Below are 24874 nucleotides of genomic sequence, written 5' to 3' on the forward strand. Positions count from 1 at the left end.
CAGCCAATACTTCCAGATCAGCAAATGGATGTCCTCGCATAGAGTCTAGGTGCTTTTCAAACTGCTGTGTTTTGTTTTGTTTTGTTTTGTTTTGTTTTGTTTTGTTTTTGCTGAGTCTTGGGGCAAGTAAAGCCACATGTGAGTTCTCCAAGAAGAGAATCTCAGTTTCTTTTTGCATTTTGGGACTTGTAGATTTCCTGGGGCCTTGTATTTCCCATGTAGATCTCACAGGCTGGAGCACCCAATATTGTATTCTAACCCTTCACTCCTCTGATAACTCCACATTAATCTGGTGATACCTCTTCCTGTTCTGTGTTGCCATGCCAGGGGATGGGGTTTTTGTGAGACTGTGTCTTTGCCTCTCCTACCCATCTTTATGTGGTCTTTTTATCTTTGTTGTATCCTTTTGTTGCTATTCTTTGTTTTGAAGAGCAGTTCATCTACTTTTCATATCTATTTCAGAAGAAAATGATCCATATATAGCTGTAGATTTGGTGTGTTCATGGGAGAAGAAGATAAGTTCAGGAACTTATCATCATCACCTAAAACTTCTTCCAAAAATTTCAGTATGAACAGTGCTGGGGGTGAAGTTCAACTTTGAAGAGAGCCAAATTGTAATGTGTGGGGGCAGAGGACTGTGAGTTGCAGATGGGAGTGGGGATTGCATGTGAGATAATTCTGATGTGAGTTGGAAATAAAAAACCACAAAACATAAAATCCATAATTGTTTAATTAAATTTTAAGAGGAGATGAAGAGAAGGCAGAAAGTAGGGAATCTTGAATGTTGACAGGATTGTAATTCTATTGGCTCTTTACATGCAATTAAAACCTGCCAAAATCTCACCCACTCAGATCTCCCTCCTTTGGAGATTTGATTCTCTGCCAAACTTTGAGTAATAAATAGAATCTGCAAGCCCTCTGAACACAGAGCTGCTGCTTTTCAGAGGAGAAATCAAAACAAGATTACACGGTAAGAATAAGACTAACATTCTGGTAGATTCTTTTCTCAGGTTTGGCAAAATAAGATCTTGGGAACCATGGAGAACTATTTTTTATTTCTATAAAGGATTAGGCTGAATTGTTGCTATTTATTGCCAATACTAGTAAAAGTTGATAATAATGATAGTTGCTACTAACTTATAATTCCACTTTGATTTCCTTTGGGTGATTTGGAAAATCATTAATAAATTGCTAAAATTGATTATTAATAGTCTTTATAGTAAGTTTTTCTCCCCCACCACAAAACTTCATAAAACAAGTTGATAACTGTACTTCCAAGACAAACCTACTCGCAATTGTTTACCAGTGGTTTCAAAAAAGGAGGACAAATAGAAGAACCGAGAGGGGTCATCCCTTCAAAATCATCTACTCAAAAATAAACAAGTTTTTGAAAAAATAAGTAATTTACATCCTAAATGACTAAATGGGTAAATTCAAAAGCTTATTAGTTTTGCTACTATTCTTCATTTAGACAATTTCATTTAAAGATTTTTTTCTCTTTATTTGTTACTGTCTGCCTTGTGGCAATTTTTTTCTCCTTGCACTTTTCTCTGCCTTATCTTTCCACACATGAATACATACCTCCAGACTATTTTAATAAAGAAAATGGCACAAATCCAAAAGTACTGTTGCTTCACAAAGTTGATTCTAGAAGGTCTTTGGAAATTTGAGAGTTTAGGACTAAGTGTGGTTGGATCTTCCTGACTCTCACTCCCTCCTCAGCACTGTGCTTCTTCAGCTTGAATCATCCCTGTATACTGTGGTCCTATGCTGTTCCCAATATCCCTATCTATTGCTTCTCACATTTGTCTTTAGAATACTTGATGCCCCTCTTTAAATTTTGCCCCAAAAGGGCATGGCTCTGTGTTCAGAAAACTTCAGAGTCCTCTATTTCCTAAAGTTTAGGGTGCTTGAGAAGAATCACATAATTGAGTAATATGCTTAAATAGTTAACTCTCTGAACAAGCATAACTCTGCAGCTCAAATTTCACCTTTTCTCCATTCTTCTCTGAAAGGATCCTAGATTTCCCATCAAACCTTGGCTGGTAGCTACATAAAGCATTTTCTCGGCAATGACCTAGATATTTTTCGATTTCCCATCACTGTTTAGCTTACAATATATACAGCCAGAATGTACCTCTTTCTTTTTCCCATTTATGGAGAGGGAAGAATTCTTAGAATTTTTACTTAGGGTTTGAAACAGGGCTAAAAGTAAGGCAAGAGACTGAGAAATGGAAACTGCCACTCCTGGTTAGGGTCTGCAGAGGGTTAAAGAAACAGAACTTACAACTAACTTCTGGGAATGTGTGTGAGATTCAGTTGTAAAAGGTTCACTCATGGGGGAATTAAATCATTACAAGCAAATACTGTTGGGTGTGTGTATGTGAAGCACAGAAGGGAGAAAAAAATAAACACCAAGGAATATTTATGTGAGTATTTGACAGAACAAGGCCTTTTTTGGAGATACTCATGCAGAATTCAATCTTTACAGGGAAGGGGCGCCTGGGTGGCTCAGTCGGTTAAGCGTCCAACTTCAGCTCAGGTCACGATCTTGTGGTCAGTGAGTTCGAGCCCCGTGTGGGTCTCTGGGCTGCTGGCTCAGAGCCTGGAGCCTGCTTCCGATTCTGTGTCTCCCTCCCTCTCTGCCCCTCCCCCGTTCATGCTCTGTCTCTCTCTGTCTCAAAAATAAATAAACATTAAAAAAAATTTTTTTTTTAAAATCTTTACAGGGAAGTACTGCAGAAGGGACAGCACTGGGAGGAAGAAAATTCAGGGAATTTTTATGCCAGTAAATCTGATAGCATGAGGTCATTTTTGGAGATGTGAGTGTGACTGTGCCAAAATCTATGTATCTTTCATTCAACAAGTTGAAATTTTGGCAGACATGGTAAGAATCAAGAACGTCTGTCAGAATCTTTCTTATTTATATCACAGCTTATAGCAGGGACATTTAGAAACAAGACCAAAAATAATCTCCTTGAAGAGCAGAAAAAAATCTTAATTCCTTCAAAAAAAAAATGATGCTTGGTTCAAGGACTTCAGGAAATCATGGTAAAAACCTCTAATCTTTTTTTCAGTTTCCCTCTGGGTTCTCTGGTGTTGACATCTGCATGCAAAAGAAAGCTTTAAGAGGAAACAGCCTCACAGGGCAGGCAAAGTTCATTATTGTAGGATAGTAATGGGCAAATAAGGAGTTTGGAGCACTTCCTCCCTGTAACAGACTCCTGGCAGATACTCGCATGCTAGCCTTGTTACTATTGGTAGATCATGCTATATCTGTGAACACTTTTGTTTTTGTTTTTGCTTTAAGAGTGCAATATAGCATAATAGTAAAAATACACATATTTTTTGAGCCAGACAGGCCTTAAATCCATCATCTATCATTGACTACCTGCGTGATTTTGGATCTTACTTAACATTCCTGACCCTGAATTTTTTCCCTCTGGTGCAAGATATAAAAATAAACAAACCAATAATAATAACAACAAAAAATCCTACCTTAGAGAGGTGTTCTGATACCTATAAAGATAAAGCAAGCCAGAAGTAGTCATTAAAGGTAACTTTATTAATCACTGAACATGTACTAAATGAGTTATTTTCCCCCCATTATCCCATTTAATCCTCAGCACTTCTGTAAGATAATAACATTCTCCATTTATAAAGTTAAACAAGTAAGATTTGGAAAGATTGTACTAACCCAAGATAACGCAGTCAGCAAATTTCAAACCAGAGGTTAAAATCCAGAGTTAAGTCCCATGAAGGAAAAGGACCAAGAAGGAAGATGGATTCCAAACAACTTCATTTAGTATGACCTTAATCTTTTTGTAAAGCAATTTTCAATTCAGTTTCCATGATTTCCAAATACAGAAACATGAGTGAGATGACATTAAAACTTTCCACCTATTTTTTTAGGTCTACATTCATTGCCATCTGAAGAAGTTTTCCTGCCAGCCACCATTTTCTTATGTAACTTTCTTTTGCCATTCCTGTTGGTATTGCCAGAACCCACAAACTTGGCTGATTGCTTTCACTTTTAATTAGCACAACAGTCTACATCTAATTCCTCTTCACTCTGAACACCTCAAAAATTAGATGATTGCCACAATTTTCCCTCACAATACTAGTGCATCTGAGACATGCAGCAATCATGTTTTGCTCATTACTTCTCTTGAATTTCCTAGCAAAGATTCAATGCTTTCTTAAAGAGTTTGACAGAGGTTCATTGTTTTGCATCTCTGCTGTGTTCAATATCAACCATTCTAACTTCTTAGCCTGTTGCTCTATCAGTGGCAGTAAGAAATGCTGTCAAGCAGTTTATATATTTTTTTTCTTAAAGAGAGTAAGTGATTTTTAAAAGTTTCAAATGTAATGTAATTTGAAAGAAAGAAAGACAGGAAGGCAGGAAGAAAGGAAGAAGGAAGGAAGGAAGGAAGGGAAAGAAAGGAAAGAAAGCTACCATACTGTTAATTTTTAAATTTCTCTTAATAATCAAATTTAATATCATCTAATATATGATACAGTTTATTACTAGGTGGCTATTTGGTTGTGAAAAATATCTCTTGGTTTATCCACGGGTGATGATGTTCATGTATGTTCTGATGTTCTGGTACGGCATAAGCAGAAATAAATAAAAGAACCAGCCACATGGAGCATATTCAGCATGCCCGCTGAATATCAGCATTAGAAGGGACTCTCGTTCTCATTTTGGACTATACCAGCTAATCTGGGATAATGTGTCAGTGAGGGTGGTGTGGAATATCTAAAGTTTTACATAAGTATTAATAATTTGGCCAGTATTTCTGTAACTATTTGATAGACATATCCCAAACATAGGAGAAAATTCCTATAAAAGTTATGCAAGCAGTAATTTCAGTCTTTGTACAAGGAAAAACTTTCACATATTATGAGAAAATATTTACAATTAACTTATGAATATAGGTATTCTGAAATGATATTTTGAACAGAAAACAGTTTTTAGTGCTTTTCTCTTTTGAGCATCATTATGGACTCATGATTTTTGTTGACATTGTTGTAAATAAATCATTTTCAAACTTAACTTGTTTTGATTAGCTATAATTTTTTTATTGTTTTGACTCAAATTGCCACTATTTGGCACATAGAAGCCTTTTTATGCTGGTTCATTTGCTCTTTTATTAATCACCTTAGAACTCTACAAAATGCATCACTGCTTTCAGGCAACAAGTTATTCAGGCTCATCTTGCATTTCTTCTACCTGTAACAGAAACCAGCTATTCTCCAAAGAACTTTGATTTCTTTAGTGGAGAACATTATTAGATTACAAAATATAGGCCCTAGGATATATAGTAGATTATTTCATCTTACTATTGACATTAAATTAGTTCAGTTACAGAGATAGGGGAGAAAATCTGTATATATAAAATCACTAGTTCATTTTGGCAATTTCAATGGAGTTCCAACATCATATACCTACTTGAGTTTTTACCTATTTTACTATGTGATGAGCATGGGATGTTGAATATAAGGGATAAATCACGAAATTCTACACTTGAAAAAAATAATAAAATTCAAATATTTTAATTAAAAATATATTTTTTATTTATAATTTGGCCCAATTGTTTCAGTTTTTTTAAATTTGAAAATGTTAATACCTTATTGACAGTTGTTGTTTTTGCCCCTTTGTTAGCTACATTAGTTACTGGAGGATATGAAAACCTGTTTAAAAGTTCACTTTATAAATAGAATGTTAACTTTGTTCAAAGTGTTTACAAGTCATTTCATTTTGTCACTATTTGTCCAAGCACAATGACCAATATGTATATGTATATGTAATTTTCATAATCAATTTTACACACAAATTTAGACAAATTTATACATGTAAAAGTTTTTGGTAAACAAATCCAATTGATGTTTTGCAAAAATAATAATATAATAGTATATTGGCAATCTATAGAATTAATTGTAAAAATAGTAATAACAGTACTGCTATTGGCCATCTGAATTTATTTTTTAAAAAGCATCTCAGTTACTTATATGTTTTCAAAATCTTGTCCTGATACAATATATTTTCAGTTTATCTTTTCTATTTCTGACATACCATGCTTTTTCTCTCATATACAATATGTTATTGTTTATAACATATCAATTTATATATCCATATTATTATGCCATAATTTTTTAAATATAACATTATTTAAATATTAAACTGTTTAGCTGCTATGGAAAACAGTATGAAGGTTCCTCATAAAATTAAAGATAGAACTACTATATTATCCTGCAATCCCACTTTTGCGTATATATCCAAAAGAATTGAAAGCAAAATCTTGAAGAGATATTTGTACACCCATGTTCAATGCCATATTATTCAAAATAGCCAACAGGTAAAATCAACCCAAATGTCCATTTACCAATAAATGGATAAAGAAAATGTGGTATATACATACAATAGAATATTATTCAATGTTAAAAGAAAGAATCTTGTCAGATGCTACAACATGGATGAACCTTAAGGACATCATTCTAAGTGAAATAAGCCAGACACAAATACTGCATACTATATCAGTCCACTTATGTGAGGAATCTACAGTAGCCAAACATACAGAAACAGAGAGTAGGACAGTTTTGACAGGGGCCTGGGGAAGAAGGAAATGGGGAATTGTTGTGCAATGAATATAGTTTCAGTTTTGCAAGATGAAAAACTTCTACATACCTGCTGCAGAACAGACCTAGTAACACTACTGAAATGCACACTGAAAAATGGTTAGATGATAAGTTTTATGTTATATATTTTTTACTACATTAAAAACTAAAGGAAAAAAAGAACTTTGAGCATGGCAGGGGGAGGGCAGGGGAAATGTTTAAATAATCCAGCTGTATTTAAAGATATGATTAAGACAATGTCCAGAATACATTAGTTGTTTGCCATTTCATTTTAGGATTTAGAAAAAGCCGATGTAGATTACATTTAGGCAAAAAAAAAAAAAAAAAAAAAGCCAAAGATAATTTGTATCACTTGATATGCTTTAGCTGCAAAAATATAATAATGAATTAGATATGGCTTAAAATATAAGGACACTTGGTGCTTACTTAACAAGAAGTTCTGAAGTGGGCAATACCAGAGTTGGTGCAAAGAATCAAGGACGTCACCAAGACCCAGGCTCTTCTCATCCTTCTGCTCTACCATCTTCAGACTGTCCATGATCTCTTCCTTTATGGGATATTGTTGGCCCAGCTCTGAGAATTACATCTTCACAGAGGCAAAGTCAAAAAGTCAAAAAGTTCTTACTCCTAAGGAGAAAAATTGTCCCACAAGTCCCAGATACGCCACCCCTTTGTCTCATTGGCAAGATCTGGGTTACATGCCTAGTCCTAGACACAGTTGGCAGATAGACAGGATTGCTATGAATGGTTTATGTTTCTGCATATCTAAATTTTGTCTTTGGTGAAAGAAAAGTGATTTGTCAGCTAAGAAACAACATTCATCCTAGGTAACAAATAACTTCCCAGGTTGTTGACATCCTCTGATTTCTGCAGAACTCAAACCATTTTTCGTTTTTAAGAACTTCTGCAAAGGGCAGCCAAACTCTTTTCAAAGTTACCCTGAGGATTCTGCCTTACTCTGAAAAACACCTGAAAAATCTCTTTTAATCTGATTAATTTTCAATTTTTTCAGGTCAGAAAACTAAGTCTTTTTTTTTTTCAATATATGAAGTTTATTGTCAAATTGGTTTCCATACAACACCCAGTGCTCATCCCAAAAGGTGCCCTCCCAAATACCCATCGCCCACCCTCCCCTCCCTCCCACCCCCCATCAACCCTCAGTTCTCAGTTTTTAAGAGTCTCTTATGCTTTTGCTCTCTTCCACTCTAACCTCTTTTTTTTTTTTCCTTCCCCTCCCCCATGGGTTTCTGTTAAGTTTCTCAGGATCCACCTAAGAGTGAAAACATGTGGTATCTATCTTTCTCTGTATGAAAACTAAGTCTTTAATCAGGCATATCAGAACCACTTATTTTGTACAAAGGGAAGAAGAGAATGTGTTCATTTCCGTCCATTTTCCAGTCAGCTCAATGCATTCTTAAACACAGACACTGACACTTCTTTAATTCTTTTTAACCACAATATAGAGGGCTTATTTAATTCTGTCAGTGTCTCTTTGACCACCACGTTTAAGGATATAGAATGTGTACATTTTAGAATTCACTGATAGTCTTCTCTTTCCTTTAACTTAAAAAAAAATTCATTAACATATAACATACACACACAAAAACTGCCCAAATCTGACTGTATAGCTTAATGGTTTGTTACAAGGTAAACCAACCTCAGTAATTATTTAAAGAAATAGGAGTATAGGACTCAGAGTCTCCTTATGCCCTCTTCTAGTCACTACTCTCTACCTCAAGAATAGTATTTTACTTTCTAACATCAAACACCACATATTCAATTTGTGGGGTTTTTGAACTATTTACAAATGAATTCATACAGTATATGTTTTGTGTCCAGCTTTTCACTCAACATTATGTTTATGAGATCCCTCTGTGTAGTTGCACATATGTTTATTCTCATTACTGGTTAGAATTCCTCTAAATAAATGTGTTACAATTTATCTGTTATAATGTAGATGAACATTTTCCATGTTTCCAGTTTAGAGTTATATAACTAAGACTGCTATGAACATTCCCTTACTATGTCTTTTGGCATTTTTATGCCTTTCATATATACCTTCAAGTAGAATTGCTTGGTCAAAAGTATGCACATGCTCAGCTTTAGTGAATGCTACCAAATTATTTCCCAAAGTGGCTGTAGCAATTTATACTCTAATCAGCCATGTATAATTCCATTTGTCCCAAATCCTTGCAAATACTTGATATTTTCTATCTTCTTCATTTTAGCCATTTTGATAAGTGGGCATTATGCCAGTCTGGGGCAGCTAGTAATTTTTCCCCAGACTTGAGTTAGCTAGCAGACACACTTTAGAAAAATATGTATCTTCCCTAAGATTGTAATTTTGGGGTTGAGGCATTTGCTTTTTGTGTCCCAGTTGCAAAGCAACATTAATGGGTGGGGGGAGGAAGAACCATTATATTGTATTTGGGATTCAGTGGGGAAAAAAGTCAGGAACCACTTTTTTTAAGTGTCCTACCTTGGTAGGAAAAAAAAAAAGGACTATTCTCTTAACCCCATGGTCACAAATTTAGTTTCGATAGACTGTGTGGTTGTTTTGTTTTGTTTTATTTTTAACAAACCTACACTTTTATTTATTTGCTTTTCAGTAAGTTTAAATCCTTAAGGAGTACAGCATCACAGGGATTCTGTGACTTTAGCAGAAAGGTGACTTTGGAATTTGGCATGACTGTACCACTGTTTCCATGAGCGTGAGTTATTTTTACCAGATTACTAGGATTTTTTAGATTACTAAGTTTGTCACCAGGAGTCACTGGGTTGTTCTTTGATTTGTACACATAGATGCATCTCTTGCTTGGTAGAATTCATTTTCATCTCAAGCATAAACACCTTCAATTTTAAGAAGAGCTGTGTGCTCCCTCTGGTTCCAGAGACCCTGCTGATAGCCAGCAAAAATGGCCTTGGACTACAGCCTTCTGTCGTTTTAGGAGTACAGTTCCCAGCAGGTCTCCTCAGGTTCCAAGATGGCAGAAAGAGGTAGTTTTTTTATAGACTTTGAACACAACATACTTTAAGAAAGTTTAAAGTATTGTTAAATCATTATGAGCTAACAATAATCCACCCTGATTATTTTTCTTGATTTAAACATTGTTCAAATGATGTATAATTTAACAAAGTAACTGCTTTGTGTAATTTATCGCATTTGATAAACCAGATCATCTTGAGATTCTGCATGTGACATCAAAATAGTAAAGGCTCATTGGCTGACCGGTTTCTTAGCACAAGGACAATTCTTATCTTCTGGCTGGGTGTCAGGAGTCCGAAACTTATCTTTTGCAACTTATCTTTTATATCTATTTTTGAAACTTATCTTTAGTCTTCATAATGTAGCTAGCAAGCACTTGACTAAAAAGTAGTTGATTTCCATTCTTAAAGAGAAAACTTTTTTTAATGTTTTTCTTATTTTTTTAAAGGAGATCTGCTACATTTATCTTCCACCAATGCAAAGTTTTGTTATCTCAGCTGCTGCTTCAGGCTGCCTTCTCTTGCTTCTAAATTTTAGAGACTTGAGTTCCACTTTCCACATGTCCATAAATATCTGGCTCATCCTTTTAGAAATTCCTCTTGTTATTCCTTAGTTTTCCAAAGCTGCCTTCATATGAAGCCTATTAGTTCCCAGAATCGATTCCAGAAGTATCTAAGTGGCATCCCTGTGCACTGGAAATTGAAGTTAAGTGTACTTTCATTGGCTTTACATATATATCTGTGGTATCTGGAATAAATGTCTCCTCATCAATGTTTTATGTGTTTTATGTGCCAAGTCGACCTCTTTAGAGCCAAGTTAAAGATACATTACATTTTACTCAGAAGATATGCTTCATAATGTAAATCTTTGCCTGTCTAAAACTCATGTATGTTTCTCTTGAATAACAAATGGTAAGTCACTTGATAGAATTTAGGATACTTCCCAAAGACTTGTATCCTTGTTAGGATTTCAAATTTTAAAAATATTAAATTACTTTAGGCTTTGGAATCTGGGGACTATCCCCAGAGTCAAAGCTAACATTAATGGGCAAGTTTTCATCCTTGGTTAAGCAATCTGTTTTGCTTATATTGTTGCCAATTCAGAGATGTTCTTAACACTTGTTGGTACATATTTGCAAAGAATTAGGCAAGACTCAGAAATAAATCTCCCATACGTACATATACATAGATGCAATTACTATCTTTTCATGAACAGAGATGACATATTTTAAAATATATACAAATGTTATACACATTTGTCTTGGGACTCTACCTTTGCAAGTTGTCTTCCTTTGTGGATCTAGGTACAAATAAAAATTTAAAAAGTAAAACAAGCCAGGTCTAAAGCAGTGAACTGAAGCAAGACAGATTGTATTTCATCTCCAGTTTTGAGAACTAATTCACAACTTAGTGACTCAAGTCAATACACATTCTGTGGCTTGGCATCTGCTTTTTCCATGTGCGTGACTCTGAAAAGCATTTGTCCAGGTTGAGATTTTAGATCTATCTGCTCCCACCTTGTTTTTCTGCCACCTTATACGGAATGTTCTGCCAGAACTATTTTCTGTGACTCAGCTTTAATTACATCTTCTAAAACCTTCCTCATTATTTAATGGATTTCTTTAATTTTTTAAACTTGCTTGGGATTCTTAGATCTGAGGATTGGAGTCTTTCAATAATTCTGGAAAGTTCTTAATTTTTATTTACCTTCAAATATTTTCCCTTCCCTATTTTATCATCTTCTTCTAAAATTCCAAATAGATACACATTAGACTGTCCAATTCCGTCCTTCAAGTTTCTCACCCTCTTTTTCATATTTTCCATCTCTATGTGTCTTTAAATTGTTTTCCAATGAATATTTTCAGATATATTTTCTAATTCATGATTCTTCATCTAATTCACTATGTGTAATCTGCCATTTAATCTGCTATTTAATGAAGCTTTAATTTCAACATTGTATTTTTTATTTCTAGATATTCTATTTGGATCTTTTTCAACTCTAAATTTTCCTTATTCATTTTTTTCAATATTTTTAAAACTCTACCTAAAGATATTAAAACCAGTTGTTCAATATGTCATTTCTGATTGTTCTAATACATGAATCAACTTTCAGGTTGGCTTCTGTTGTCTGTTCCTTCTGTGGCTTTCATCACGTTGCCAAGTATTTTTATTTGTTTTATAAATCTTGACTGCAAACTATTCATTTGCCCTGGAAATTTTTCTGTGTGGATGAATACTTTATGGCTTGGGCTGCAGCTGAGTTCATCAAGATAGGATTTGTGTTTGCCTTTCCCATTTGTCTTGGGATACTACCAACCTAAAAGCATTTGATATTTAATTCTCTATTTCAGGCTTTTGGAAACACACAGGTACTGTGATTTCAAAATACAAACCCGTGTGGGGGCTGACTTTTCATGAGGAATCATCCTCAGAAGAATGATTTTCCCTCCATCTAGTGCCAGAGCTTCCTAGCAGTCCCCTTCTGCAGGTGAGGTTTATTTATCTCAACCACCCTTACACTTCAAGTGTAGCCCTTTTGGTGTTCAGATTTAGGCCATGCAGTTTCCTATTAGGATCCCCATTTTAGGCATATCCTGGACTTTATCTCCTGGGCCCTGAACTTCATGTAGTTGTCTAACCTGTCTCTAGAATATAGTAGATGACTTTAGGAAAAAGCCAAGGTTTCTTGTCTCCCAGTATTTTGAACACTATACATTCTTTACTTTCATTCCAGTTCAACAAATGAGTTTGAAAGATTTTTTAAATATTTCTTTCAACATTTTAGAAGTTTTAGTAAGGAGGATTGGTCATAATAACTAATCCACCATCATGCTGAAAAGAGAAGTCTCTGGTTAGTTAACATTATAATGAGCAAATATTAAAAATTTAAACATATGAACAACATTTATATTAGTAAATTACTGATTTGTCAAATCCTTTTGGGGTTTCTAAGCAATATTTCTTTTTCAGACAAGGTTTCTACTCATGAAAAAGTTTTGAAAATTCCCTCTTCCAGCCTTAAAGTATAATGGTTTCTTCTTATGACGTTGCTAAATCTCCTCACCAACAAGACCACCAATGATGGTATACGAATTGGACTTTAGTCTCACTCTCCCTTTACAGGGTTAAATAATCCAGGTGTTATGGATTTATGCCATATTCTCACCCCCTTAATTTGTTTTCTTGTATCAAAATATTCTTGACCAAGTATACTTTAAGCAGAAACCAACTATGGGTAAGGAGTTTCTGCTCTGGTGTGAGGGATCGGGGGGAAGATGTGAAATCCAAAAGAAACGCCTTTCTAGAGCACCTCATGAATTCTGAAAACATTTGCTTCAGGTTTTAGCCAAGGGACCTTGGGCAACTTACTTGACCCTTCTGTGCCCCAGTTTCATCACCTGTAAAATAGGGAAAATAACAGTACACTTTTGACAAGATTGCTATGATAATTGAATTAGTTAACTATATAAAGCATGTAGTACAATACTTAGCACATAGTAAACACTATACAAGGGTAAATTTCTAAAAACACAGAACTTTTAACTCTGCATACTCCTATTGCATTTTTTATGCTCCACTAAACTTTTACAAAATTCATAATTTGTATATTATTTGTCCAGCTTTACTTAAGATTTTTTTTAAGTAAACAAAAAAAGATCTCAACTTTAAACCTCAGAATTAACTAAAACCAAAGACGTATTTGTTCCATGTTGTTTCTTTCCCATACATTGCTTTCCTCTACATTTAAAAGCTTCCTGAATCCATAAAAAAGAAAATATATACTACAGACTCTATAGACTTCCTCTTTCCCTATAATTTTGCCCTAAGACACAATGTACCCAAATCAATGGCTTAACTGGATTTCAGATCTGCCTTTGCCAGGACATGACCCCAGGTTAGTTAATTGCCCCCTTGTCTAACCCCATTATGCTATTTGCTGTAAGGTAGTGGAAGGAGAAGAGAAGGGTACAGGGCTGAAGCAGAACTTGTGCAGTTTTCTGAGGCTGACATCTTTTGGGTGGGCAATGGGCTGGTACAGCTGCTGGTATTGAGGAAGCAGGCCCAGGGAAAGGAGAAGGAAGAGGCTGGAGTGGAATCCTGTATAGAAGCACAGGAAGGAGTCAAAGGGATAGGAAGACACTGGCTTTCATGCACCCTCTTCATTTTTGAGAAGAGGAAACTAAGACCGAGAGAGCTGAAGAGCCCTGCAGAGAGGGAGCAAATCTTGAATGTAAGCTTAGGAATGGAGGTCATTCTTCTTCTGTTTCTTCAAAAATTGTTAAAGATTTGGTTCAACACGTAGCTAGATCTCCAAAGTATGTGAGACATGGGGAGGGTCACTGGAGGGGAATAAAAACAATACATTGAACTGAACAATTCGAAATGTTTGGCCACACTAAAACCACAGGGCCATAGACCAAACAGAAAGTCAGCTTCTTTGAATGCTTTAGAAAGAGCATTGACCCAAGAACAAGAAGACCTGGGTTTCATTAGACTGAGTCATATAAAACTGTCATCTTTGTAGGTCAAAATGTAGTAGTGCCAATTCTATCTGTTCAACTCACAGTTCCAACTCTACCACTCAGTAGATGTTTGGGATTTGGACAAGATCTCCACATCTCTTCAGTGGGTAATACCTGCCTTACCTATTTTTTCAGGGTTTTGCAAGGACAGATCCAAAGTACACAACATTTACTGAGTGCCTGCTTTCAATAACTGCTTGGGAAACAAAGATGACTAAGGTACAACCCTTATTTCTAAGGAGTTAGCATTCCAGCAGAGGATATAGGAAAACTAATTTAGTTGGATATGATAAGCGAGTAAGAAAAGGAAGCAATAAATTCTGTTTGATTGTGGGTGGTTAGGGAAATGAAGGCATTTGAACTGGGCTCTAAGGGTTAAATAGAAGCTTCCCAGGCAAAGAGGAAGAGGCATCTCTAGCAAGAGGAACAGCTTGTACAAAGGCATGGAGGTATACAAGTGTGTGGTGAATTGAAGAATAGTAAGCAGTCCAATGGGTATAAAATGTAAAGTGTGTCTGTGTGGGAGTAGGGGGGTTACTGTTGTGTGAGGCTACAAAGGTTGAAGGGGTAGGTAGTGTCAGTGAATAAAAATGACTGGGTAAGAATGCATCCAGGAATACTGTGGGAAAGCATAGAAGTGCTTTACAAATGCTAAGTAAAGAACAAAAGAAATTTTTCCTAAAATCTCAACATCCCTCCCCTCCTGTCACAAGGAGTTCTGCTTGAATCATATACTGATTTGCCAAATTTCTTTGTAGTGTTTCCTCTCCTTGGGAGAAATGTTCTCTCCTGGGTCCAGGTAAGAGGCATGTAGAAACTTTCAGAGTGCCAGGGAGTCAGGAACAGGAAGTGATTCAGTTTGAACAAGGACAATGCTATCTCATTGTTCCCCAAATTTCAACCTCCCCTTCTGTGACATCACTTTTTCTGACCTCCCCCAAGAAAGAAGTGAAACCACTATACCCAAGGGAACAGAGGATAATGTGATCACCCTCCCATCTCACCCTCTCCCTCCTGCTCCCCTGTGAAATCTCCCAGAATGAAATCATATAGCATTGTCAAACTTAATCATTCTCCCCATTTCCTGTCCCTCCTACCAGCCAAGACAAGTTGTGGGGCACTGTCTTCTTCAGTAATTTTCTAGTACCCAACAAGAGTTTTGATGACCCCTCTATACCTTCATAGATCTGCTCATGCAAAAGTATGTAAGCTTTACAAGGTGGTGAATGGAATTTAAAACCCAAAAATTTAATTTCACCTCATTTTACGAACAGTTCCCATGGAATAAGAGAAAGAACCAGATGGACTTAAGTTCAGATCCTAGCTTTGCTACTTACTAGCTATGGGGTCTTTTGCAGCACACTTAATCTCTTTGAGTCTCTATTTCCTAAATTTTAAAATGGTACTCAAATACCAGGGTCATGGTAACAATTAGAGATAACATATGTAAAGCATCTGGCCCACAGAAGATGCCCAAGACACTGTAAGTGCCATCACCATTATCATCACCACCACCATTATTAAGAGCTTGAACTAATGCAGACTCCTTGCTGATTTCATTTCTTTCCTCTTCCTACCCTCCATCTATTCCTTATATGACAGCCAAAGCAGTCTTTAAAAAATGAAACCCAAGTCACATCCCATATTACTTAAAAACACTTCATTGGCTTCCCACTGAATTTTGAATAAAATCCAAGCTCCTCCTTCTGGTATCCAGGGCCCAGCCCTACCTGGCTTCTGTCCTCTTCTACTGCCAACACCATTACATTATACTCTCCTCATTGTCCACTGTGCTCCAACCATACTAGCCGTCTCATTTCCAAATACAACAAATTCTGTAAGACCCTTTGACCCTGGGGTTTTTTCTGCCCAGAAAGCACTCTCTGTCCCCTCCCTTCCATATATTCTTCACACCCTTGGAGTGCAACATAAATGCCACTTTCTGTGACCACACTACTTTAATACTACTGTTTATCTTCTTTACCAGCCTAGTTCTTATTTATTTATCACTGTTTATAAATGATTTATTTGTGGGGTCATGATACCACCATTCATGAGTTTGAGCCCCACTGACAGTACAGAGCCTGCTTGGAATTCTATATCTCCTTCTATCTACCCCTCCCCCACTTGTCCACACACTCTCTTTTTCTCTCTCTTTCTCTTTCTCGGTCTCTCAAAATAAAAATAGACTTTAAAAAATAAAATAAAATAAATGATTTATTTGCATGATTATTTGTTCAACATCTATTTCTCCAAAAGAGAGTGAACTGCAGGAGGCAGGAAAAACTTTGTTTTGTTCACTGCTATACCCCAGCACCTAACGCAGCACTAGACAAGTGTTTGAGTTATTACTGTTGTTATGATTACTCAGCAGCACTCTGTGGTATAGTATAGACATGTACAAATCCAACATCATTTGGGACTTTTCTTGGGATATTAGGAGGGCAGAATTTCTTTACAATGATTACTAGGCATGTTTCTTTTCTTTCTTTCTTTAAAAAAATTTAATATTTATTTTTGAGAGAAAGAGACAGTGAGAGCAGGGGAGGGGCAGAGAGAATAGGAGACACAGAATCCAAAGCAGGCTCCAGGCTCTGAGCTGTTAGCACAGAGCCTGATGTGGGGCTCAAACTCAAGAACCAAGAGATCATGACCTGAGCTTAAGTTGGACACTTAACCCACTGAGCCACCCAGATGTCCCAAGACTTTTTTTTCCCCCAAAGCATTTAGCTACTTTCTAGGGCATCAAATGTTGAACTTTATATTTTGTATTCCAAAATTTCCATAATTAACATGTATTTTTAATAAAAATTTCTTATAAACTCTACATGTTAATGACAAGCCTCTTCACAAGAAATCAATCTAATCAAATGAATTTATTTTACAAGTAAAATTCACAATCAGGAAAGAAAAGTCAACAGCCAACTTAACATTATAAAGGGTATTGGTATTTTAAAAAAAGGAAATTGCTTATCAAAGGGCATTGCCTGACATATGAGAGGTGGTTGGTAATTCAATAAATGATTTTCCAGTTGATCAGATGTAGATAAGAAGACACAGTGAAATGAAAATTTTCATGCAGTGTCCCATGGGTTAATGGGGTTGGAATACATAGTCCTTGGCAAGTAATGGGCACTTGATATTTGTTGAATGCATAAGTTTCTGGAAGACTTTGCCAGGCAAAGAGACAAACATAACACTGCAGTTTGGGAAATGACTACACTTCATACATTTTTGTTTTTGTTGCTCAGATGTGAATCACCAACTAATGAATTTCCATGCAAGATATTATTTCTTGATAGATTAAAATCTTCTTTCAGGTTGTTTGGGTTTTTTTTTTCTTTCATAATTTAAATGTGTGTCATTTCCTCTGGAATGTCATCTCCCTCCTTTTTTTCCTTAAAAATGTCCTTCTATTTTCCTTTATTAACTAAAATGCAGCTTCCCTTGGTGACACCACTATTCTCAAAACCCACACCCTTTCTTTGTGTGCCCATCTCCCAGGGACAATAGAGAAGTGACATTTCTTATTTTTTACTGCTCTTGCTAACCCTCACCATGGGTCCAACTACCTACTTATGTTAATTCCTTTCCATTCAGGTTGATAGAGACCCTAAAGTCCTTTCCTGTTTGATGGTGCCTCTATTGAGGTCAACTTTGGTGACTCCAGTGCCTGTTTTGATGAGTCTTTAATATTCTTCTACAGTTCACCTGCAAAAGCTAATCTTGACTACCACTATCATCAGAACTTTGCATCTCCAAGATAGAGAACATTCCTCAGAATTCCCCCAAATTCCTCAGTTTACAAACAACCTCCAGTCTTTCTACTTCTCCCACGCCAATTTTTAAATTCTTTGTAAAATCACTTTTTAAATTGTGGTAAACTTTACCATTTTAACCATCCTATGTATACAGTGCAGTAGCATGAAGTACATTCATATTGCTGAGTAACCATTACCACAATCCATCTCCAAAACATTTTTCATCTTCTAAAACTGAAACTCGATATCCATGAACAGTGGTTCCCCATTTCTTAGTAAATTCTTTTTTACATTCTCTAAGGAACTGTTTCAGACTTTTCCTACTCATCCTCAGAAATTAAAACACATGCTTACTTCTCTTAATTTCTGTAACTCTCCTCACAACTTACTTTCTGAAGATGCAAGCCATTTTTACAAGACTGTCAAGTTCTTGTCCCTTAAAACTTTACATCTCTACCATTCTTTTGCTTTTCCTCCTCTACTACAGAAAGAAGAATGCCTCCTCCTTTTCAAAGCCAACCCCTCCACTACTGCTCTCTCCTTTCACTCTGTTTCTTCTGGGACTTTATTATATCAGTTTTCTCCTTTTCGTTTCTCTCTTTCATTTTCATTTTCTCTTTGCATTGTAACATGTCCGAGAGTCCCATATTCCAATAAAAACCATCAATAATAATATTAATAACAAGTATTAAGTTCCCACTATGTGCCAGGTACTGTCCCAACTGCTTAAAATATATCTTCTCATATAATTCTCACAATGACCCACTGAGTTCAAATTATTATGAAGAAAATTATTATGATGAAGAAATTGAGAGTTTAGAAATATTGAGCAACTTGCCCAAGATTGTCTAACTAGTAAGCAGTATTTTCCCTTCTCCATGCTATTCTAGCAAGATTCCATTGTCTCTTTGTTTCCCTTTCATTACTGTATTTCTTGAAAAAGTCTCAGTTCCTCCTCTACACTATGCAATCCACTGCAGTTTCTTGGAGAGTCCCACGCTTAATGGTCTCTCTAAAAGGTCTCTAATCCCCAGCTGGGTCACTGTAGTGCTCATCACCAAATGTTGCTTTTTGAGATGGTTTTCTCTCTTAGTCTTCATAATATATGACCTCTTTTTTTCTGGTTCTCTTCCTAGTCTTTTCTAACTCCTTATCTTCTCTTACTCTTTAAATGTAAGATTTCCTATAGTTCCATCTAGACATAGCCTGCTTCCTGTTCCACATTCAGCTGAGACATTCTCATTTGCTCCTACATCATCAACTCTCATGCTGTAACGAAGAACAAATCCACACAGCTAATTCTGGCCTCCCCTACCCACCCACAACCTAATTCCAGCTCAGTGCTGAAATTTCCATGTAAGTGCTCCTCAAGTATCTCAAACTCCATCTGCCCCACATTATACTCATTACCTGTGCTTGACAATGGACTCCCCACCTGAGTTTCCTACCATGAACCACAGGCACCCCCTTCAATTCCCTTTGCCTCCCCGCTATCCTTGTCCAGAGCTGATACAAACACAACCAAAAAGAGCTATGAGGGCTCTGTAGTGGACACAACCCTGAACTGAGAGTGAAACTTGGGTTTTAATCCTGACTCAGTCACTAAGAAGCTAAGTGACTTAGTGGAGCTAGAACAGGGATCTCTGGGGCCTTTTATCACTCTAATATTTAAGGACTTATGACCTTCATCCCCTCCTTACTGGCCTCACTAACATTGCCCTGACCCTGCCCTCACTGCTTTTTGCCTGGGCTATTTTAATTGGCCTCCTGACTGACCTTGTTTCCTGTCTTTTCTTCTTTCATTCCTCCAGACACAACCATAAAATTACAGTTTTTATAATATAATCATAAAACACAGTTTTTATATACTTCTCACTTATTTAAAAAACTTTTAGAAGATTCCTGTTGGCTATGGGATAAAATTCAAACTCCTTATTTCTGCATTCATAGCCTTTTGCATGTTAGTTCCAACATAACACATGAAACATCACTTTGTCTAAATTGGATTACATGTGAGGTTGGAGATAAGCACTGTAGGAAAAAAAATACCTTATTCTTCATAGTAAAAGTAATAGTGTATCAAAGATTTAGGTGTTAAGTAGTAAACGATATAATTTTAGGAAATGGTATAATAAATTTATTTATAAGTTTAGAAGACGGGAGGTATTTTGAAGCAGGATGCAAAATCCAGGAATTCTAAAACAGTGATTAAATTTGACCACATAAGATTTGAAAATTTATTTACAGCAAAAAATGGAAAAAATTTCAACTCATACAGAGATAAGGCTTTCATTTCTTAATTTACAAAGGATTCATATAAATCAATAATTGACAGAAATTGAGGACAAATAGATTTTTAAATATTTATTTTTGAGAGAGAGAGAGAAAGAGAGAGTACACATGGGTGTGAGTGGGGGAGGAGCAGAGTGAGAGGCAGAGGATCTAAAGTGGGCTCTGTGCTGACAGCAGACTCAGACTCACAGGGTTCAAATTCACTAACCATGAGATCATGACCTGAGTTAAAGTCTATGCTTAAATGACTGAGCCACCCAGGCACCCCAATAACAAATACATTTTGTTAAGTTGCTTCATTTCACTAAATAAAATTCAAAACCATGAAATATTTTCCTTTCTTTAGAAAAGCAAATATTTTTTAAAGTTTTTATTTAAAGTCCAGTTAGTTAACACGCAGTGTAATATTAGTTTCAGGTGTACAATATAGTGATTCAACACTTCCATATAGCACTGGAAATGATCTCAAGTGCACTCCTTAATCCCTATCACATATTTCACCCATTCCCTCTCCCACCTCCCCTCTGGTAACCATTGGCTTGTTTTCTATAGTTAAGGGTCTATTTCTTGGTTTGCCTCTCTCTTTTTTTCCCCTTTGCTCCTTTGTTTTGTTTCTTAAATTCCACTAGAAAGGCAAATATCTTACAGGTGATGACACCATTGCTGCTAAGACAATGATGAAAAGGCATTTACTTGGATTGTTGAAAAAATTTGGAATTCAATGGGAAAATATCTATCAACATGTAAGATGCAAGAACCCTTTGATTCAGCAATCCCAGTACGAGGAATTTGTGCTACCAATGAACGTACAAAGGTTTACCAAGAATCACAACACACACACACACACACACACACACATGTCAGCTGCAACATTGGTGATATTAGAAAAGAAGAAAAGAAAGGGGAAAAAATAGAAACAACCAAAGTGTTAATAAAAGATTGGTATGGGATATTTATATAATTGAATGCTAATTATAATGCTTCCTGTAAAAGAATATTTCTGACATGTATTCATGATGTAGTATTATTGAAAAATCAAAAAAGCAGCTTATAAAATAAAATTTGTGGAAGATTCTATTTTTTTGGAAGATTCTATTTTTATGAAAAAATAGATATGCATAGTATTTCTACATTGGAGAAAGAATGTCAGGAAATACAGCATATATGCTTTCCTATCATTTACCTATCTTCTGAGAGCATGTACATCATTTTTATAATCAGAAAAAAAATTACCTAAAGTTTTCAACTTCCCAAAAGAAAAGAGAAAGGCAATGAAACAATCTGTGCCCTTGTATGATCTACATTGAGCAATAAACAGTACCTAGAGTCCATGTCATAGAGGTTTCATAAAAATTAATGATTAACTGAGTATAACTCATTGAAATTGCTGCAGTTAAAATAATCTAAAAGTTCTGTTTAGGATTTGACTGTGGGAATAAAATATACTCCCACTCATTCTAACTAGCACTATTTACACTGCCTCATTCATCAAAAGCTGTCACCCAATGTTGCTTAACCCAAGTGTGTATATATAAGTGGAGTTGAAATATAACTGCAACTACTACCAAACGTTGATGACAAGAAACTTCATCATTTGAGAGCAGCCCTTCACGTTTATAACTAAGGTGAGTTATAACCGGTGTATAAGAATATTTGCCTATGTTTTCGGGAAAGGCAGCATGAAGGAACCAATGATGTTTATATTGCTATATTTTCTGAAATATTTCTGATTTTAAAATAGGAAGGTAAAGAGTAAATTTTAAGTCTGAAAAAAGGTGAAAAGAATGCTTGTATTTTTTAAAGATATGTAGGTTGTTTAAAGAAATGCTTTTTTTCTTTTTGAATAGGATTTGAAAATATTTCTTGACTATGCTTTTGACTTACCATTTGATTCTTAAAAAGCAGCTAACTTTCTCTGTGTCAATGACTGCATTGTAAATGTGGTATTTCAGTTGCTTATCTATGTTGCTTAAATCAGAAAGCTAATTTTGGTTTAGAGCTGAGTTCCTCCAAGTATGCTATCTCAAATTAGCCCATGCTAATAGATAGTCCATGTTAACAGGGTTGTTAATAGAGGTGGTGGGGGAAGTTACAAGATCAAATAATAACCCAAAATAATTAAACTAAAGTACCTATGAATCGTCAATGAAAGACTGCTTACCTCTTCACTCTGGTAATGTGGTTCTGACTTCACAAGAGGTGGAATATAAATAGGGACATTTCCTACATTTATTTGAAACAGTTTGTTTTGGGTTTTATTTTTTTTATGTCCATCCAGGAGTAGTTTTTTTCCTGGAATGTAAGGATGCTTGGATAAAAAAGGAAACAAACTTAAAAACGAGTGTTATAATTTTCATTTTATCAGTATTGCCTGCACACCTACTGTGTGCAAGGTATTATTTGAACTATTTTCTATACATTTAAAATTTAACTACAATAATACCAAACTATTCCACATGTTATGATTACAAATTACCATATTTAGAAATTTATTATTTTCAAAGAAGTTGGACAACTGGCCAAGCATTTGAAACTAAATTCCAAGTTTTGATTATTTTCTTCTTACATTTGGAGGAGGAAGAGAGGAGATAGGGTGGGAAACTCTGGCATAAAGAAGGAAATCAGGAAACCAGATTCTGGTCCCAGTTTTGCTTTTGTGATCCTGGGCAAGCCACTTAATCTTTCAGTCTTAGCCTACTCATCCATTGTTTTAGGGGTTCAGGAAAATGATATCAAAGATTCTCTGCTTCTAAGTGTTCTTACCATTGAAGAATTTTGCACATGAAACCCAGTGTAAATAAGATGGTTGCATGTAATATTATCCATCTAAACAATAACAACAACAACAACAAAAACAATGGAATTTCAACCTATGTGAAGTCCAGAGACAAAAACAAAGTTGTATAATACAAGTAGAAATAACTATTAGCAGAGTTTCAGGCAATATAAGGGAGAATTTAAAGCTGGAGAAATGCTGCTCTCTCCACAAATCACAGCACCACTGCCTTACCTTGATAATGAAGCCAGTCTGTGGTACCTTACTGAAAGAATTTGAGTTTTTCTGCAATTTATAATAGAGAACACAACATTCTTTCAGTAACATATTGCCACCCAGTTTGATAGTCAAGGTGCAGCAACCATTGATGATCCTTGCCTGAATAAGTATTAAATTGGAGGCTACAAGACTGTTGTTTTTCTAATTCTACCATTCTTTCTATAATGAATAAATCCCTCATTCATTCATTCTTGAGAAATTCAAGACTGGTGGGTTTCTTTTTGCATTAAATGCTTTATAGTAAATTGCCTTCATTTTTCTTTTTGATGCTCAGATTATGCCAAATTTGGCCAGTGGGTAACCCTTTAAGGGGACTCCTGTGTCCTTTTGACACAGCCTCACAAATTTTTGAATGACACATGGCTTTTTGGCATTACTGAATGCCAAATTTAGGGGTTCAGGAAAATGATATCAAAGATTCTCTGCTTCTAAGTGTTCTTACCATTGAAGAATTTTGCTCATGAAACCCAGTGTAAATAAGATGGTTGCATGTAATATTATCCATCCAAACAATAACAACAACAACAACAACAACAACAACAATGGAATTTCAACCTATGTGAAGTCCAGAGACAAAAACAAAGTTGTATAATACAAGTAGAAATAACTATTCCATATTCACTTCTACATTCCCAACCCATATCTAGAGTTCTGGTTCCTTTTAGTGTAAAAACTGTTTAGAAACTAAGATGGGCATACTGATATTGCTGATTCAGATTTAACACAACAGAGATTTTCCTTTGGCTTCTTATATTTTATATTTGTATCTCCTTTCCCCTGTGGTAAAAATCCTGTAACATTAACATATCTACTTATTTGTTCTATACTCTAGTATAGAAAAAACTGTTTCAGAATTCCAAAATCAGTAATGCCACCAACAAAAAGCCCAGTAAGTAAAGGTTAAGATTTCTTTGCAGTTCTTTTTGTCCTCTGACTATATTCCAATATAGATATATTTTCAGAAAACTATGTTCAAATATTATTGAAATAATTACTTTCCTTATGTGGCTGTTATTAATATTGAGTTTGCCACAGTTGTTTCTGTTTATTTTCAAGTTGAGACAATTGAACTAATATTGCATTTTAACCTACAGAAGCCTGAAAAATGAAGACTAAAATGGAGTATTCAACCACCAAAATCTCCCCAGCAAAGATGAACAGCTCAGCAGGCAAGGCTTTGGTAAAATCTCCCAAGTTGGGAAGTAAGAACTTAAGCATTTCTGATTGTTTTACACACTATATTCATCTGTTATCAAATCTTTATGATTCTGATGTTCATACATGATATCTTGCCAAAAGCTACTAAGAATACAAGAGCTGAAATTAGGAAGGATGGCTCATAAGTTTGTAATACAGCAGTCTTTGGTTTTAGACAAACTATATATAGCCAACTTTTGCTTATTTGATACATACCAGGACAAGAATGGTTTAGGTAATTTAAACCTGCTAATAGTGATAAACATGAATAACCCTTAATATCAATCCCTTCTTTCTACCCACACCTCTTTCTACCTAACCCAAAATCTTTTTCCCAGATCAATAAAATTTTAAACTGATTTTCTTTCATTCAACAAACATTTATTATGTATAAAACACCTTTGGTGTACTGTGGTCTTGAC

General features: G+C 35.5%; 1 protein-coding gene across 5 annotated transcripts in view; it reads left to right on the plus strand.

Annotated features, from left to right (window-relative positions):
* Positions 1-920: 920 nt before the first annotated feature.
* The window catches only part of IL33 (interleukin 33), a 37951-nt gene continuing 13997 nt past the window's right edge, over positions 921-24874 (plus strand). For 2 of the 5 annotated variants that reach the window (XM_042913747.1, XM_042913752.1), the window contains exons 1-5: positions 921-970; positions 11976-12112; positions 14283-14366; positions 21696-21825; positions 24350-24457. In XM_042913747.1, coding sequence (XP_042769681.1) covers positions 24361-24457 — 97 coding nt within the window. In that variant the 5' untranslated portion in view covers positions 921-970; positions 11976-12112; positions 14283-14366; positions 21696-21825; positions 24350-24360. The remainder of the gene's footprint in view (positions 971-11975; positions 12113-14282; positions 14367-21695; positions 21826-24349; positions 24458-24874) is intronic. The other 3 variants (XM_042913751.1, XM_042913748.1, XM_042913749.1) reach the window with 3 other exon arrangements.

This window comes from Panthera leo, chromosome D4 (genome assembly GCF_018350215.1).
Source record: "Panthera leo isolate Ple1 chromosome D4, P.leo_Ple1_pat1.1, whole genome shotgun sequence".
NCBI lineage: Eukaryota > Metazoa > Chordata > Mammalia > Carnivora > Felidae > Panthera > Panthera leo.